Source organism: Papio anubis, chromosome 4 (assembly GCF_008728515.1).
Source record: "Papio anubis isolate 15944 chromosome 4, Panubis1.0, whole genome shotgun sequence".
NCBI lineage: Eukaryota > Metazoa > Chordata > Mammalia > Primates > Cercopithecidae > Papio > Papio anubis.
The window spans coordinates 57,223,696-57,243,395 of record NC_044979.1 but is presented as its reverse complement, the minus strand read 5'-3'; the positions used below and the strand labels follow the sequence as shown (position 1 = coordinate 57,243,395).

Below are 19,700 nucleotides of genomic sequence, written 5' to 3'. Positions count from 1 at the left end.
TTTTATCCTTGCACAATGGTCTTTCTCTTCCTCCTTTTTCTTGTTAATTCTAAAAAAAAATTTCATATTTTAAACTCACTTATAGTAAGGATTCCTCAAACTCCTAAAGACCAACTAGGAGGAAAAGCCTTATAACTTTTACAAGAAAATTTAGTTATATTCTCCAGTTTGTATACTAAGTATACAGCAAAAATCTAAAATATTAGAGGAAAAGGTTTTGTGATAATTAGCTATTACCATATAATACACTACACATTACTTAACCTATGGAAATTTTTTATGTTCATTATTTTCTTTTGTACAATCATCACCTCTAAAACAAACAAGAACCACAAATTTTGTTTTTTTAAAAAAGGCTAGTCAATATAAAATAATATAGGGTTGAAGGATATGGTTTCTGTTTTTTGGTTTCTGCCTCTCTCTCTAATATCTTAGTACGTTGCATGATTCCTAAACTGGGCTGCCTTTCTGGAATAGGAGGCCCATTCTGGTCTTCCCACCAGAACAGACCTCCATACAACCTTACATGAAGTTAGATAACCAAATGCTTGTTGTGGCCCGTACAAGACACTGCCTCCCAAGAAGGGAACAATGCCTGACTCTAGATTTAGCATTCCTATTACTGAATCTGTGACTTCTAGGACCCAGGATGCAGCTGTATTTAAACATGAATGTTGTATTTACCCAGTTTTTCTAGGGAGCAGAAAGACAGACAACAGAAAAATAAATAAATAAAAGGTAAGATAGCAAAATTAAAAATCATTCTCTTGAATATAGCTATTGATAGACATCACAAGGCTGAGGATGGTGGTGCACCCCTGTAATCCCAGCACTTTGGGAGACCAAGGCAGATGGATCACCTGAGGTCAGGAGTTGGAGACCAGCCTTGCCAACATGGTGCAACCCCATCTCTACTAAAAATACAAAAAAATTAGCAAGGTATAGTGGTGCACGCTTGTGATCCCAGCTACTCAGGAGGCTGAGCCACAAGAATTGCTTGAACCCAGGAGGTGAAGGTTGCAGTGAGCCAAGATTGTGCCACTGTCCTCCAGCCTGGGTGACAGAGCGAGACTCTGTCTCAAAAAAAAAAAAAAAAAAGTCAAGACAATACAAAAGAAGAATACAAGTGCAAAAATCCTACATTCTCATTTTATTTAAATTTCAGTTCTATCAAAATGAATCCAGTGTTCTATGTGTCTGATTTCACATTAATAAAGTGTCAACATGAGACCAAAATCTGGCAAGACACAATGAAAAAAGAAAACTTACAGGCCAATATCCCTGATCAACATAGATGCAAAAATCCTCAACAAAATACTAGCAAACCAACTTCAAGTTCTCAAAAGCAATTGCAACAAAACAAAAATTGACAAGTGGGAGCCAGTTAAACTAAAGAGCTTCTGCACAGCAGACGAAACTATCAACGGAGTTAAAAGATCTACGGAATGGGAGAAAATATTTGCAAACTATTTATCCGACAAAAATCTGATATCCAAAATCCATAAGAAACTTAACTGAACAAGCAAAAAACAAATAACTTTATTTAAAAATGGGCAAAAGACACGAACAGACATCCCACAAAAGAAGACATACAAAGAGCCAACAAACATGTAAAGATATTCCATATCACTAATCATCAGAGAAACACAACTCAAACCACAAAAGAATACCATCCTATACCAGTCAGAATGGCTATTAATAAAAAGTCAGAAAACAACAGATGTTGGTGAAGCTGCGGAGAAAGGGGAACACTTATATGGAAAGCAGTTTGACACTTTCTCAAAGAACTTAAAATAGAATTACTAGTTGAGCAAGTAATCCTGCTACAGGGTATACACCCAAAAGAAAACAAATCATTTTGCTAAAAGACACATGCACTCACATATTTTTGCTGTAGCACTTTTTACAATAGCAGAGACATGGAATCAACCTAGGTGCCCAAAATGGTGGATTGGATAAAGAAAATGTGGTACATATGCACCATGGAATACTATGCAGCCATACAAAATAACAAAATCATGTCGTTTGCAGCAACATGGATGCAGCTAGAGGCCATTATCCTAAGCAATTTAATGCAAGAAGAGAAAATCAAATATTGCATGTTCTCACTTATAAGTGGGAGCTAAACATTGGATACTCATGAACATAAAGATGGCAACAATAGACACTTGAGACTACTAGAAGGTGAAGGGAAGGAGGGGAAAACTGTTATGTATTACTATGCTCAGTAGCTGGGTGATGGGATCATTCATATCCCAAACCTCAGCATCATGAAATATACCCAGATAAGACACCTGCACATGTACCCCACTGAAACTGAACTAAAAGTTGTAAAGGTTTTTAAAATGAAGTGTGAGTAGAAGTCCTCTAATCAACAGTAACAGTAAGTGACCTAGATTTTTCCATGTTTTCATTTTGAAGCTATTTTAAACCTCTAAAAAATTACAAAAATAGTACAAAGTGGCTCCACATAACTCCCACTTAGCTGCCACTAACATTTACATCTTTCATAAGTACAGTCATTGAGCCCAGGAAATTAATATCCATATAAACTATTAACTAATCTTCAAATCTTATGTGAATTTTTCCAGTTGCTCCACTAATGTCCTTCTTCTGGTTCAAGATCCAGTTCATTATCCCACAACGCATTTAGTTATCACGTCTCCATATTCTCCTTCACTCTGTGATAATATCCCAGTCTGTTTTTCTCTTTCATGACCTCGACCCTCTCTAAGAGTACTTGTCAGTTACTTTATTGAATGTCCCTCCACTTGAGTATGTCATATGTTTCTCATGATCAAAATGGCATTCCTGGCCAGGCACAGTGGTGCGCACTGTGGTTCCAACTACTCAGAAGGCTGAGGGGAGAGGATTGCTTGAGCCCAGAAGTTTGAGTTCAGCTTGGGCAACACAGTGGAACCCCAACTGTTTAAAAATACACACACATAAGGTTATTTATTTTTGACAAGTATACTACAGAGGTAAAGCTGTGCCCTTCTCAGTGCACAGTATCAGAATGTGGATATCTTCTTACTGAGCTAGCATAAAGGGGTCTCTGTTTTCTGTAGTGAAAGTGTACCTGACTAAAAATTAAGTAAATAAATGAAATAATATTTGGGAAGCACAATTAAATTTTAAAAATATAGCAGGCTGACTATGCCAGAATCCAGGCAAAGCTAGGTTTGATCATTTGTTTTTAAATTTGTTTTAAAAAAGCTAGGTTTGATCATTTGTTTTTTTCCAGTTTTAGAAGCTGATATGATTGACTACAAATTAATCTAGACTTTTTCAGGGTAGGAATATTTAATCACTGAATTTGCTCCATGGTTCCATGGCCTGAAGAAAATCTCAATTAAAACAGTTCTTAATGCAGCATTAACCTTGCTGATCTCAAGTGTTTATTTTTTCCTGTTGCATAGTGTATGTTATTCTTTCATCAGTGTGACCTTAATCATCCACAGATTTGTCAGGTATTGTTGAATACAGTATTCTAAATAACCTAGGACCCAAAAGCTCCAAGCTACATGCTTGCCTGATTGGGCGAATAGTTGGAAATTCTTTTTCTCATCTGTTAGTTTAATTTAAAGAAGCAGCAGTTGTTTTCTTTTTGTTAAAACTAATCCAAGTCCAAATAACTTAATTTTCACAGTGAAAGATAATTCTTAACTTTTTAATTTTTCATCATCTAGATGTGTACTCTTCAGTGTATAATGTTAAGAAGTTTATGACTCGTCTTTTTACAAGTGAAGAAAAACTTGTGAAAATTGTGGTTTTTCATTAGCATGCTAGCTTAAATCTTTGTTTTTGAAGCAAAATGTCATTAAAAGAATACACACAAACACACATGTGCCAACACATGCAGCTACACATTCATATATGTACATACATACAAGTACCTTTTTTAACATTAGTTGTATATTTTTACATCCATTCTGATATAAATGAAGCAATGCATGTATCTGTTACTGGTTTCTTGTAAGATTCGGCCAACAATTCCTTGAAAATATTTAAAATGAAACAAATGATGCTGTTTGTAACAGAAAGTTAGAACTAGTGTATAATTTTGCCTCAAAGTATGAGTCTAGGACCTCTAACAGTTCTTAAAATACAAATGTTTATAACATATAATTTTGTTTCAGCATGAAATAATAGTTTACCTTGAAAATATGAAACAACCAAGTAAATAGACAAAACATATTGATATCTTATGAAAAATAAAGCAGATTCTCCCTAAATTCTGATGAGGACTGCATGATGACAAGTGGGAAAGTATAATAAATAATAAATCGTACCCAGGAAATTTGGCATTGTAAATCTGACAAAGATAAAGAATCAATGAACTCTGCCCTTCTGGGATACATTGCTTAGAACTAGTAATTTACTCAGATTAAAATGAAAGAATCATTTACTTTATAAAAAGATAATTGTACAAACTTTACCATGAAATGCTTCCATATGGCATTGGCATTAAGAAGTAGGACTGTATTCATAAGTTAACTACGTTAGGCTTTTACTCTTTATGTTTATTGAACATGATTGTTTTATATATTATTGCATTCGTAAGATGATGTTAAACCTATTATAAATACATATCCATGTATTGAACCATATTAATAAATAACAAATATCCATAACATTAATTGTTGTCCTCTGTATAGTCTTTTACTTTTGGATAAGCTGCTTATAAAAAAAAAAAAAAAGGTTTTGGATGAACTGTTTATAAAAGGCGCTCAATAGATACTTGTCAAATGAATTCCTTCTTACTAGATGAATTTGCCAGTAGCTTGGGGGATTTGGTGAAAACCATCTGGATAGTTATTCTCCTTAATCTAAATTAAGTGGTGTTTATGCCTTGTTAAACAGAGTTTCTGAATTGATATTTAAATTGGGTAAGCTTGCTGGAACCAGAGTACAGGGTTTTCAAGTCCTGAGTTGCTGGCATGATAAAATGAGTTAGTACCTAGAAAATCCATTAGTAGTCAAACCACAAACAATACTCAGTAAAGGTTTACTCTTATTATCCTTCTGAAAGAAAGATTTCTTAAGGTACTCTCAAATTTGATGTTGTAAGTTTAAGTTATCCTTCTTCGTATGAATCATATCTTTGGCTGCAGAAGTACTCATATGTTCGATTATAAACTGCTTTCCCCAACTCTACTTAGAGTGTTATGAAAGAGAAAGCATTTGCTCTGTGTTAACTTTCTAAAATTGCAGAACTTCTAAACTCTAAAATGTATATGTTTCTAAAAGTTTTGGGTGCGGAATTGTGGATCTGTGTTTAATTTGATGGTACAGAGAAACAAAATCACTCATACACTCTCAGTGAGATTATAAATTAGTACTTTTTCACGAGTTAGGAAGGTGGAAATCTGGTCATATATGTCAAAAACAATAAAAGGATGCATGCCCTTTGATCCAAAATTTCACATCTAGGAATTTGTCAATACTATATTATAGAAACATGATAAAAGATTTACATTTTAGTAGGTCCAATACAGATGACACATGACAGGTAAAAACTGGAAAGCCCCAAATGTTCAATAATAGAAAAATGATAGAATTACACAGCTTCTAGCCATGCAGCAGACTACTACTGTTGCCACCTTAAAAATGATATTGTGCAGTAACACACATTCACATTGAATGACATCGTTGATATTCTGTTAAGTAGGAATGTCAGGCAGTAAAAGTAATATGCACTTTATGATATAATTTCTTTTAAAAGTATTTGCACATATATGCATAGAAAATTATTTGAAGGATATTCACCAAAATATTAATGGTGGTTATTTCTGGGTGGCAGGATTGCAGGTAACTTCAGTTTTCTTTTGATAACTGTGCTTTGTCTACAGTGATATGTATTATTACTATAATAATAAAACCCTTAAACTTCACTGAAATACATTTAAACTTATCAATATATCTTAGGTTTCAAATGATATTTATATAAAAATATCTATCAAGAAAAATACAGTTTTCTTCATATTTGTAGGAGTTAATAATTATAAAACCTTGGTGTATTTGGAAAACAATATTAGGAAGCAAAGCCTAGTTTTCAGACAGCATGTTTTTGCCTGTAATAGGATTTATAGTATTGTTGATATTTTTTAATGTGTGTATGTGTGAATTAACCATGGAGAATTGAAAACATGAACTATATTATCAAGGAAACCATGTTCACAATTTTAGACCTTATTTTTAAAATAAGCCCAAAGAGTGTATTGGCAGCATTCAAATTCTGACCCACGTGGAGTAACAGCAAGCCTACCATCTCAAATAGTGGGGTATCAGTTGAGAATTTATAATGTCTTTGTTTCAGTCATCAGAAACAATTTGCCATCCTCAGAAATATGTTTTGAAATATGTGGTCTTTGTCCTGAAATGCTCCTTTAGCAATACAAATAAATAAGAGAACCATATGCACTTGCAGGAAAGCGATTTGCCTTCTATATTGCACTAAATGGTGATAACATGATGACATGCCATCCTACTATTTGGCATGAGATGAATGGCTAGACCCAGCAGTGTATCTGCAGAGAAGAGAGCTCTGGGTTTTAACTGCCAATTTTCAAGTCAGTGCTGCTTATAGTTTCTATAATATGTTCTGAAATTTGTTGCTGACTCTGAATGCTTTGTTCCACTTTGGTAGACCATTTCTGCAATCCATGAACAATTAAATTATATTACTTTTTATTAGAAATTGTGTTATCTGTTCTTTATTTACTGAAAGAAATAACTCTTTATTTTTCAGAGCTTCCATATGGCTGGGAAAAAATCGATGATCCCATTTATGGCACTTATTATGTTGAGTAAGTCTCTAAGTGTGATATTAACTTGTTATTAATATGTTGTGAAATTATGTTAGTATTTTATTTATTGAGCATGTGTAGCTAACAGCCCCTTCATTTCCCTTTCATCTCATTTTGAAGTATCCAGCAAGACTAGCAGCACTAGCTAGCTGCTTCTTTCCTCTCCAGCTGGCTAATTTGTCATTCCTTTCCTTTGACTCAACGATTCTAAAACACCAATTGAAAAAGTGTGTTTCACACTGTCCTCTAAATGAGTGATAATTAAAGATATCAAAGTAAATGCCTTTCATTTTGCAATCAAAATGTTGGGAGCTGACTGGTTGTGCAAACGAGATGTTCTATTAAAACAGATTTTGAAGTCAATTAAATGAATCAGCCATATTTTTTAGTTGAAAAATAAAATAAAATTTAGATTTTTTTTCTTTTCTAGGACCTCATTCCAAATCAACAGTATTCTTTCAGTACATTGGATTTTTATGTTACCTATTGGAGGTTACATTGCAATAATTTGTTGTAGTATGAATGATCCCCCCATGCATCCTTTTATTCAGAACAAAGAAACTATTCAGGTTTAATTACATACACATATGTTTCTTGGAAAATTAAGCAATATTCATAATTTTTAAAAGTTAAATATGTGATTTATGTTTCTAGAACTCTCTCTCCCAATAGACAATTGTTTTTCATTCTTGTCTATTGTTTAATATTCCTAAAGTTATTTGGGTGAATAACAAAGCCTATATATTCCTTATGGGAAACACTACCCAAGAAATCCAAAGGTTGAAAAACAAGACTTTCACATTGTTCCTCAAGATCTTACTTTGTTTTTTCCAACCACATTCTGTTTAATAATTACAGATGGTCAAGGGTTACAGGTTGGCTTTAGTGCTAAATTGTTTTTGTAACAATATTCAAAAACCATTACTGAGCTTTTATTAGGTGTCAAGCCCTTCTTGGCACTGGAGGTGTACAGATAAGTGAAATGTGTGTGCTCTCTGCCCTTGAGGATCTCTCTCAGGAGCACTTGTCTTAACTACTTTCACCCATCATTTTCCTTTGGAAAAGCCCCAGTTTTGGCTCCACAGTCATTTCCAGATTCACAGTGAAGGTGAATTCAGTTCATTTTCCATATGCAGTCTTCTAGCATAGTATCTAATGTATGGTGTCACATGGACACTGAACAGATACAAAAAAGTAAGATAAGTACATTGAGGTATCTCTAACTGCAAAAATAAAGGGACATCATTTATAAATAGTTATAAGGCCTCTGTGTCCCACTAGATTGCTGATGAATTAAAGTACCCATATGTTTTAAATAACATAGTTATAGTCCATAAATAAATATAACACTAAATGTTTCACATAAATGCTAGCTTGTCTTAATTCACTGAATCAAACTGTGCTGTGTCTAAGCCTATTACATCAGATATTCAAGGAAATTCCATGTAAGGAAAGAGAATTGAGTGTGAGGCATATCAGATCTTATCTTTAGTATATTTCCTCACAGAATCATTGAAAAAGAACCATTCCTTAGTCCATATGTTGGCAAAATCCATAAAAACCCAGATAGCAAATATTTGGGGTGGAGGATGATACGGCCTCTGTTACAGCTACTTAGCTCTGCTGTTGTAGCTTGAAAGCAACCACCGGCAACATCAGCTATGTTCCACCAAAACTTTATTTACAAAAACAGGCAGTTGGTCATATATTGCCTGCAGGTCATAGTTTGCTGGCTCCTACCCTATTTTAATTCTTCAGATTGTTTTTTCATATCTTCAGCTCCTGTCAAGCTAACTTCCAATGCAGGAAAAGGTTTAACTAAAACCTTTCTTCTCTGTCCTAATCATCTAACAGAGAGGCAAGACAACCCTATGTCAGAAAGCTATGCTTCATCCCTTCTTGATCATTGAGATGTGTGTTCTGCAAGTGAAGATATGCTGCTGGTAGATCCTTTGTAATTAATTATGAAATTGGACACTGGCTGTAACCCTAAATGAAAATTTTTCTTGTTATCTTTATACTTCAGATGTTTTGTGTGTGTGTGTTTGCCTACATTATACTTCTCTCTACATTTCTCCACTTCATTTTCCATGTAACACAGCCATAGTCAGAGAATTATATAGAATTTAGTCAGTTATGTCTTCTATAATTAGATCAAGCTGACATGTTTTAATAGTTTTAGATTTTAAGTGATGGGGAGGTTGTATATACAGGTCACAGTGGGTCAAAATAGTTTAATTTCCTTCCCGTTACACTCAGTTCTATTATTTGTCATGGTCTTGTCCCCATTGTATGATTTTATAGAGTTGACCAGTGTCAGTAATTAGGTGTGTGGGTGTAGCAGGCCACGCAGAAAACTGAGACAAATAAACAGATAATTCAAACTTAAAGACAATGTTAAGTAGAATACTATCCCAATACTTATTGGAAACATCCTTTTGAAAAACTTCATAAACATAATTAAGATACCTGTTATTGTATATGATGTATACATTACTTGAAATGGGGAATATCTTCCATCATCCCAAAAAAACTTTTGAAATATTTTAATTGGAATACACCTATTTACATGGTTTGTTTTAATTCTGTATCTCATCTCTATTATGCTATTATTTTCACAAGGTATATATTGGTTCTGAATAGTAGCCTTGTTTATGGTAACTATAAGAATATATAAGTAAACATAGAGGTTATTCATCACTTTCAGTATGTAGAGTGTTCTTGTTGGAAGAAGAAAGTCACCTAATTTCTTACCATAAAAGATTGGTAAATGTCTAAAGTTGCTATCTCAACATTTTCAGTATATGTATTACAAATATAAAATAAAAACTGTCTAGACTAAGATTCCATTCATAATTATAGTGATAGCATTAATATCTTAAGGAATTATATTTTAATTGGTAATATTAATATTTAGTTCATATAACAAAGCAATATCTTTTTTGTTAATATATAGTCAAGAAAATGTTGATTTACTGATACTATTAATGATAATGAGCAATGGATTATCTGTACAGCTATCATTTTTATGTTTAATTACACATCCATTCATACAATTGGAGGTACTCTTTACAAGATATGAAAAAGATTCCACCTTCCAACCCAGTAGCAAAAAAGCTTACATGCATGGGCACAAGAGGTCCAGTTTAGCAGTTAGCACCTCTCTTCGGATAGACCAACAACTGGGAATAGAAGTTGCAGGTTGGGCACTGATTGAAATCAATGTAATGTCTCTAGCACAGTTGCATAAACACACATTTTCCTCTCAGCCACAGACAAGCAAATAGGAATACCAGCAATCAATAGCAGAAGATAATTTACACAGCTAGAAAATGAGAAACCTGGATTGAGCAGGCTTTGACCACTATAACTGACTTTACCCCACTATGCCACTGTTTTGTCCCCTGCAAATTCAATTCTAAGATTTAGGTTTAATATATTCAAGAACTAGAAAAATCATCATCATGTTATGGAAATTGTTAACCTTTATTGAGTGCTTAGTATGTGCCATTGACTGGTCTCAGTGCTTAACAGTTTCTATCACATTTGTAATTCTCTCTATAGTGATAATGAGCTAAATTGTCTTAAGTTTACAGATGAGGAAACCCTGGCTAAAGAAGTTAAGTAACTTACCTAGAACCACATATTATTGAGATGAGGGGCTGAAATTTGGACCCAGGTAGTTTGACTGCGGAGCCCAGACTCCAAACTCTTAACCAAAATGCCTGCTATAAATTTAGCATTTATAACCCATAATGGTCTGAACAAGCCTTTGGGACCCATCCCTGGAGAAGAATGAGGGATTCCTCAAGAACATCTCCTCCCTGGCCTCCCTGTAGTACTGTTCTACAGCAGGATGCCCGACAATGCGAGGTCATGCTGCATCCAGAGCCTCAGGAGACAGGCTGCTGACCCAGGCATTCTGAGCCACCAGCTCCATTACCCACCACTTCGGAGTAGCCCTGGACAACATGGCCACCGAGAGCAAGACGTGAAAGAAAGGGAATCCTTATTGTTTGGACCTTAACATAAAAATGTTGGCCCTCATTTGGATTAGTAGAGGCAACACACAGCTGTTTTAGAGAACAATGGGCCCTACTCAACATCTTTTTAAATTTTATCTGCTGTCTGTGCAAACTGACTATGTAGCAGCAGAAAGAACTTAGCCCAATTTTTCCTGACAGACACCAAATCCGTGATGGTGCAGCACTTAGCACTATGTATTAAGAAGTCCTAAAATTGCTAGCTAGGAATGTAACTGTCACTGTTCATAAAGATAGGAAAATTTTTAATAACAATGTGCAAAATGGAGAGTTGAACAGCTGTGACTTTTGTACAAATGTGGTTCTCTCTCCTCTTTTGTGAAATTATGTCTGCTGGGTACATTTTGGTTTTAATGGCAGCTACACAATTTGCTTAACTAGCTGCTAGTCCAGAAGACACGATTTGCTGGGACAACTTTCATGCAAAACTGCCTTCTCTGGCAGAGACAGAGAAGCAAACCATATAACTGTAGTTAAAATGATAGTGGAGACTGGCAGATGTGATTTTCATGTAAAGGTTTTACAAGTTTTTCATGTGATGTCACACATCTGCTACTATAAAACATTATTTGTATGCAATTCCAGAAAGTATGAAAAATACTGCATAATATCTTCAATGTAACATTTAATGTAAATGGAAAAATTGCATTCATTTCATGGTTAGTAGTTGGTATCCATCATGATGTAGCAAGCTGGGAAGTGGTTAGAGAGAACTTGAACTCAATATATTATCTTAATAATGCTTCATGCCTTTGAGTAGCTTTCTAAATTTTCTAGGAAAAATGTTCCTAACTTTAAAGTTTATAAAAAGTCAGTAAACATATGAAACATTTTCAGTTAGAAATAAACATAAAAGAATACCCTTTTAAAATCTCACTAAGGAAAGCTCTAAATCTTATAAACAGCATTTGGACATATCAATTAGTATCTCTGAGTGGCCAAAAGTATGGACTGCAGAGTTGCACAGTGTGCTAGCCCTGTAGCTCCCCAGCTGTGAGATCTTGGGTAGGCAGGTTATAGACAAGAAGGAGGAGGGAGGAGGAGGAGGAAAAAGATGAGAAAGAAATGAGGAAGGGGAGGAGAGGGGAGGAACGCTTATTGTGCACTTAGTACATGCCAACTGTTATTCCAAGTGATTTACATGTACTAGCTGATTTAATCTTCCCAGAAACTCTAGAAAGTCTATATTATTATCCCTATTTTATAGGTAAGGAAACTGAGCTATAGATATTTTTATAAGTACTATATGATAGAGCCAGAATTTGAACCTAAGCAGTCTTATTCCAGAGTTGGTATTTAGCACTTAACATAGATATGTTCAGTAAGTATTCAATAAATGTTAGTATTTTTTAATCTTGTATATACCAATAATATGTAGAAAGCCTCTCCTTTTGGCATTACTTACTTTTCCAGTACTTTTGTAATTACAGTAGACTTCAAAAAGTGAACAATTCTAAGAGAAACTTTGATTTGGAAAGAAACATATAATCCCATGGCCAGAGTGTGCTACAATGAATAAAAACAGTGTTTCTTCAGAATTATTAACAGTTCCATAGCTGCAGAAACTGGCTTCCAACGGGGTTGAGTCTTCAGTCATTCATAAGGAGGTTATATCATCATAATTATCTAGAATATGTATCATCTTATATAGCTGGGAATTTCTTATAATAATAGTAGAAATACTAATGTGTAAGGCATTATTTTAACTTTTTATTTTAACTTTTATTTTAATGTGCTTTTACATCCATCATCCCAGATGACAGTCACAACATGTACAAAAGAGAAGATCAAATCTCAAAGGAGTTAACTGAGTTTTCTAAGGAAATATGACTGATAAGGTCAAAGCAATGCTGATGCCATTTAGAACCAAAAAACAGCCTCTCAATAGAGTAGCTATATTTTTATGTTAATAAGTTGGTTCAATTTTTATACTTTACAACATACTTTCCTCTATTAAACAAGCATAAATCAGTAAACTCCACTTTATAGTTGAACAAAAGGAACAAGGATATCAAATCAAATAGTGAGTATCCTACCTCTAACTGAACTAGAGCCAGCTTTTTTATTAATTAACTTATTTGACCTTAACTTACGACTGGTTTAACGTTTTACGTCTTTCTAGCTGACCCAGGCTGATTTCATAATTTGGGGCATCATTTCTTCCAGCCTGGATAAAACCAGTCATCAGGCCTCAAGAGACATGAGTCCCTAAGATACCAGCAGTAAGTTAGGGGGTCTCCTAGCTCCACACACATGCTTTTTATACTACGTTAACTTTTCTGATAGTTCATAGTTGATAAAATTCCCACTTACCTCCCCCACCTTCTGTACTGCTCACTCATTAAAACTTCAACTGACTCTTACTTTCCTAATGTTTCTTTCAACTACCAGTTAGTTAAAAGGCTTATGGCTTCCCTTTACTCTTCATGACAGAGTCCCTCAACCTTACTTACTTACTTACTTACTTATTTATTAATTGAGACAGAGTCTTACTCTGTCTCCCAGGCTGGAGTGCAGTGGTGCAATCTCGGCTCACTGCAACCTCCGCCTCCCAGGTTCTAAGCAATTCTCCTGCCTCAGCCTCCTGAGTAGCTGGGATTACAGGTGTGCGCTACCACATCTCAGTAGAGGTGGGGTTTCACCATGTTGGCCAGGCTGGTCTCAAACTCCTGACCTCAAGTGATGTGCCCGCCTCAGCCTCCCACAGTGCCAGGATTATAGACATGAGCCATCGCACCCAGCCCCCTCAAATGTTTTTATACCACAATCCTTTCACATGAAAAGAAGTCTCCTGTCCAGTCTCTCTTCTCACCACTACCATCCAGGCAAGATCTGGAGGTGCTTCATCTCCCTATTCCTGAAGTTAGAGGTCATTTTTCCTGCTGTGAGACACTTCACCATTGCTGGCTCATTCTAACAGGATGGACATTTGCTCTCTATCCTAGTCACACTCCCCCACCCCTAAATGTCTTTCCAACTGAACATGAAAGGATGAAAACTTGACTCTGTAATTAAATACACTTTTATTAGCGACTCTTACATCTTATCAACAACCTTACTTGACAAATCTTCTGGTTTCACATAGAGGATGTTTTAGGCACCCAGAAGTTTAAATTGGTTTAATCGCAGATGGACTTTTACAAATAACAATGAATTATTCACCTTGATGTCAGTTATGTATAAATAACTGTTAAATAAAACAAGGTAAAATAAATGCCTTTTTTTTTTTTTTTTTTTTTGAGACAAAGTCTCGCTCTGTCGCCCAGGCTGGAGTGCAGTGGCTGGATCTCAGCTCACTGCAAGCTCTGCCTCCCGGGTTCATGCCATTCTCCTGCCTCAGCCTCCCGAGTAGCTGGGACTACAGGCGCCCGCCACCTCGCCCGGCTGTTGTTGGTTTTTTTTTTTTTTTTTTTTTTTTTTTTGTATTTTTAGTAGAGACGGGGTTTCACCATGTTAGTCAGGATAGTCTTGATCTCCTGACCTCGTGATCCGCCCATCTCGGCCTCCCAAAATGCTGGGATTACAGGCTTGAGCAAAATAAATGCCGTTTTTTACAAACAATTTTTATAACTCTAAAACATTTTCTTTGTCCTAAAGCCAATAATAAAAAGCAAAGGAACTATTCTCTCACCAACATTTATTTGAGAATATATTTGTAAATAAAGATAGCTGCAACATAAACACATTTGTGGGGCGGGGGGCAGTTGTGTTTGTCTTCAAGCTTCCCCCCACCCCCCAGAGAGATGGAGTCTCACTCTGTCACCCAGGATGGAGTGCAGTGGTACGATCTTGGCTCACTGCAACCTCTGCCTCCCGGGTCCAAGCAGTTCTCTGCCTCAGCCTCCTGAGTAGCTGGAATTACCGGCACTCACCACCACATCTGGCTAATTTTTTTATTTTTAGTAGAAATGGGGTTTCACCAACTTGGCCGGGCTGATCTTGAACTGCTGACCTCGTGATCCATCCGCGTCGACCTCCCAAAATGCTGGGATTACAGGAGTGAGCCACCACACCTGGCCCAAGCATTTTTTCTGAATCTAACAAATCAGGCCCTTGTTTAGGCACCTCTGGAGAGGTTTAAGCATGGACAAACAGCACAATAGCACACAGGGTAGCACAGAAGCAGGGAAACTTCCTGGCAGAGGGTAACAGTGTGCGGTACACAGACCCTCACCCCTTGACGTCCCAGGAAGAGAGGGCAGGAATGCTCACAGCTGGAGACACCATGCTCTCTGCTGCCAAAGAAGGACCATGTTCCTTCCTTCTACTCCATCATTTTTATATGATGAATGGCCTTGTGACGGCAGGGAAGACAGTCTGAACTTGGGGAATTGTTGATTAAGAAAGTTGCAGACAACGTTTGGAGCTGGATGTGAGCTGCGTGAGAAGTGCTGTCCTGCTGGAAGAGGGGACCCTTGTCCCAGGTAGCTCATTGCTAGGCAACGCAGAAAACACTGCTAGCATCTTTCATTGGACAGTCCTGTTTGCCACTCACCAAGGCAATGTTCTATGACAAATAGATGATGATTATTCTATTATTTGTGGAACAGTTGCTCATATAGCTTATTAGTTTTCCTCTCTCGAGATTGAACATGTTCTGCTTCTTGTGCGTGAACTGCAGATTGTCTCATGCTAACAATCTGTATCATTACATACTTTGGAATCATATCTTAGGCTGAGATTAAATTCTAAACTTAGCACATAAAGTGAAAATGGCTGAGTCAAAATTACCCTAAAATTTCCTCAAGATCCTATCCTGTTGGTGACTGGCATATTAAAACAACACTGCCACTTTTTTTCCTTTGGTGTTGGAAAATAATTCTTTCTGGAATTAAAGTAGTTGGCTTTCATTTGCATCTCCTAGATCTTTAATAGATACATAACTGGGATCACAGTCAGCCCAAAGAGATGCCAGCAGTGTCAAAGGTATGAAGGAACTTAGTTAAACTGAGGAAGTCAAACCAAAGCAGACTGATATTATTCTTTGGGCATCCTATATTGAATAATAAAACAGAAGATGGTTTACCCTAACTGGGTAAAATGTATTACCACTTCATCCCCACATGAGAACTATAATTCATCTCTTTTTCAATATGCAGGTAATGTTTTTCAAAATTCTTTTTGTGTGTCATAAGTCATAATGTTAGTAATAGCTTATGTTTTTTCCATCCACAATTTTGAATTTACAAGTTAGTGCAAAATTACATTTAACCTCTCTAGCTTTAATTTGTTAATTGAATGGTTTGGATTAGGTGATTGCTAAGATCTCTTTTAACTCACTGCCACTTTATCTTAACAAGAATAAATTTGGCCTTTTTTCTGTAAGCCTCTGTATTTTCTCCTTACAGTTGCTGATCAAAAAATACTTAAAATTTTTAAAGCATTTTCTTCCATTTCTACTTTTTGTTTGGTTAAACAGTAACATATATTACCATTCTTTTATTTTAATGATTTTAACAATCCCATCATGTGAGTGTTATGGAAAGAAGGCCTCTCAGAAGGGCAAATTATTATCATGGATTCTTTTTACCAAGCTATAGAAAAAAATATATAAATATACTTGATATCCAAAGACATGAGGGCTGATATTAATACTGACATTAAAAGGGCATTACTAAAGATAAAGGATAAGTTTATGAACAAAAAAAGGTGGATAAGAACTGTTTTTTTCTTTCAAAGTAATTTATTTGATTCTGACCCCAAAATACAGGAAAGGAGCCAGGGCGACCCCTGCCACCTCTTGGTCACATATCTTCCTAGTTTATGCTTCTCTAAAATATCCTTTGTATAACAGTAAGCTTATGCTGTCCCTAAGCATTTCTTCACATTATAACAGCCGCAGAGTATGGTATATGACAAGGTGGGAGTTAAAAAGAGATGCCCCTTTCACAAGGCAGGGCTCCCTCCAATTAATGTTCCAGGTCCCTTTTGCCAATATTGAAACCAAAGTAACTGGTTGCTTTATTGGTTTTCTAAAACTCTCTCCTGAACAAGTAGGTCATAGACAAATTATGCCTGTACAAATCTTAGAGCTGTTTAAAATAACCTTATAGAAAGGCAGTGACTAAGGCCCTTCCCTTGCCCCCAGCTTTAGTCCCAGGCTGCCTGTGGCACCTGGATTGCCGCCCCTGGATCCCCCACATCCCAGGGTGGTGATGCAGGAAGGGTAGGGTCCCTCATATCCCAAGGTTGCAATGGCGGAAGGGTAGGCCAGGCCAAGCATGAGGAGTAAACACATATATACACACGTATATGTATATATACACATATATATACACCTATATAGATACACACATATATATACACCTATATATATATACACACACACACATATATATACACACACACATATATATATGTATATATACACACACACACATATGGAGAATATATAATATATATATATTTTTTCTTTTTTTTGAGACGGAGTCTCGCTTTGTCACCCAGGCTGGAGTGCAGTGGCGCAATCACTGCTCACTGCAGCCTCGACTTCCCAGGATCACACCCAGCCCAGAGATATATTTTTAACTACTGTCAAAGCTGAACACATTAGAAAGGAAAATTCTTTTTCTTTTTTTTAACAATAAAAAATGACATCGTTAAACAGTATTTATTACTAGTGTTTATCAGATGATTCCATATTTAATTAGATGAGATTATATTAGGAAAATTCTTTTTCTTTTTTTTAACAATAAAAAATGACATCGTTAAACAGTATTTATTACTAGTGTTTATCAGATGATTCCATATTTAATTAGATGAGATTATATTACATAGACTGAGTTAATTGTATAATAAAAATGGATGAATCATAAAAACTTTAATCAACAAATTTCACATTTCAGTTTAATACAGTTAAGTAAGCCAAATTACTAGTATAAAGAAAAGAAATTCTATTCTGTGTCTGAGAAGGTTAACTGGATTTACTAAAGGCAAAAGAAAAAAAAAGTCTATTCGTTATGCTAATAAAATTAGTTTTGCATAAATGTAGTCTCAAACTTATCATAAGGTTACATATCTCTGAAAGCTTCTTAAGCCCTACTTGTTGAGTTTGTTGTAATGTAAAGATCTTAATTCAACTTTCCACTAAGCACAACACTCACCTATGGAGGATGACAGGACCCCTTCATTCTATTCTTCTTACTTGACTTTCTCCAGTTTTAATTGGGCATCAAAATAATGTGAATGTATTTTCAGATAAATAAAATGACAGGAATGGTTATCTTTCTTTTTCACTAGTGTTGCTTAGTAATTTATTTTGGGGCACTGACCTCATATGTAAATTTTATCTCCAAGGGAGTCTTATTTAGTAACTATTAAGCCAGAGAAAACAATATGAATAGCTACCATTATTAAGCACTTGGTATGTATTAGGCATTTTGTAAAACTCATTTAATCACCACCACAATGCTTAATGGGAGATGCTATTACTGCTATTTTACAAACACAGAAAATGAAACTTAAAGAAGCCGGGCTATCAAACTAGTAGGTGATAAAAATATTGTTGCAGCCCAGGACAAGAATTAAGAGTCTTCACACTGTCCATATTGAAGTTGCGTTTGACTCCCAGGCCCTGAATAGTCCAAGAATGTCAAAAATAAATGTATACAGTGCTCCATCTTTAAACATTTTCATATATTTTATCTTGTTTGCTCCTCAAAACAGTCCTATGAAATGACTAGAATATTTACAGGTGAGGCAGTTGCAGTTCAGAAACATTAGGGGAATTTTCTCAAAGATAGTGTGTGGTAGACCAAATCTTCAATTGTAGCTTAAACCCAAAATGCTGTTTTGGTCTGAAAATGGAAGAGAAGGACCACTCAGACTAATTGGAAGTGGCTTTCACTTTGGTGAATCCCAGTGAGATTGAGGATATCAGAGAGTCAGGTGGCACCCCCTTGCCTTTGTTGATGTCCAAGGTTTGGTGGTGAATATAGCACAGGTGGGGTGAGAAGTGCACCCCTTACAGGTGACTTTTATGTGGGTATTTGGGAAGAGTTCCCACCAGCATTCAAGGTTCCACCCTGATACATAAAAAAATTCCTTGCTAAGTGACATGTTTCTATGTCCTTTTATAAAATCTTTCAACTGCCAAATAATAAGTATACATATTCATGGAGCATATAGTGATATTTTGAAACTTATAAAGTATAGTGATCAGATGAGGGTAATTAGCATATCCGTCATCTCATTTATAATTTAGTTGTATTGGGAACATTCAATATCCTCCATCTAGCTGTTTGAGACTACATATTGTAAATTATAGTCATCCTACAGTGGTGTAGAACACCAGAACTTACTCCTGTCTAGCTGTAAGTCTGTATCCTTTAACAAATTGCTCCATTTCTTCTTAGATCACTGGCCCTCAGAAGAACTGAACCTGGTCTACAACATACAGCATTCTTTTATAAGTTTGAGACAAGACATACGTAGTTTTGTTATTGTTGACAACCTCCATTCTCCCTCACATGGAACTGTAATCTTATTCATAAATATTAGCACAGAATCACCTTATTATCATTATCATAATTGCCAGAGACATGACCCACACTCAACTTCCAGAGTCGGTAAGGGCAACGAGTTCAAGAAATGGATATTAGGACTTGCCCTGAGGGAAGCGGAAAGACAACCCTTGGAACAGATCCTTCCGGTTTGAAAGCAATGTTACACAAAGCCAGGTCTCCCGACTCCTCATTCATGCCCTCATTACCATTTCATTTCTCACTTTCCAATATGTAAAATGCATACACACACACATTTTCTGGTAAAACATGTTCAGTCCCTGTTTCTATGCACGTAATCACTGAGTTCTTTAAAAATATTTAATATATCAAGATCTGAATTTTCA

General features: G+C 35.8%; 1 protein-coding gene across 10 annotated transcripts in view; it reads left to right on the top strand.

Annotated features, from left to right (window-relative positions):
• LOC101024293 (membrane-associated guanylate kinase, WW and PDZ domain-containing protein 2) overlaps positions 1-19,700 on the top strand; it is a 1,445,327-nt gene that overhangs the window by 1,102,211 nt on the left and 323,416 nt on the right. For all 10 annotated transcript variants that reach the window (XM_031665959.1, XM_031665957.1, XM_031665955.1 and 7 more), the window contains one exon: positions 6,752-6,809. In XM_031665959.1, the coding sequence (XP_031521819.1) occupies positions 6,752-6,809 (58 nt within the window). The remainder of the gene's footprint in view (positions 1-6,751; positions 6,810-19,700) is intronic.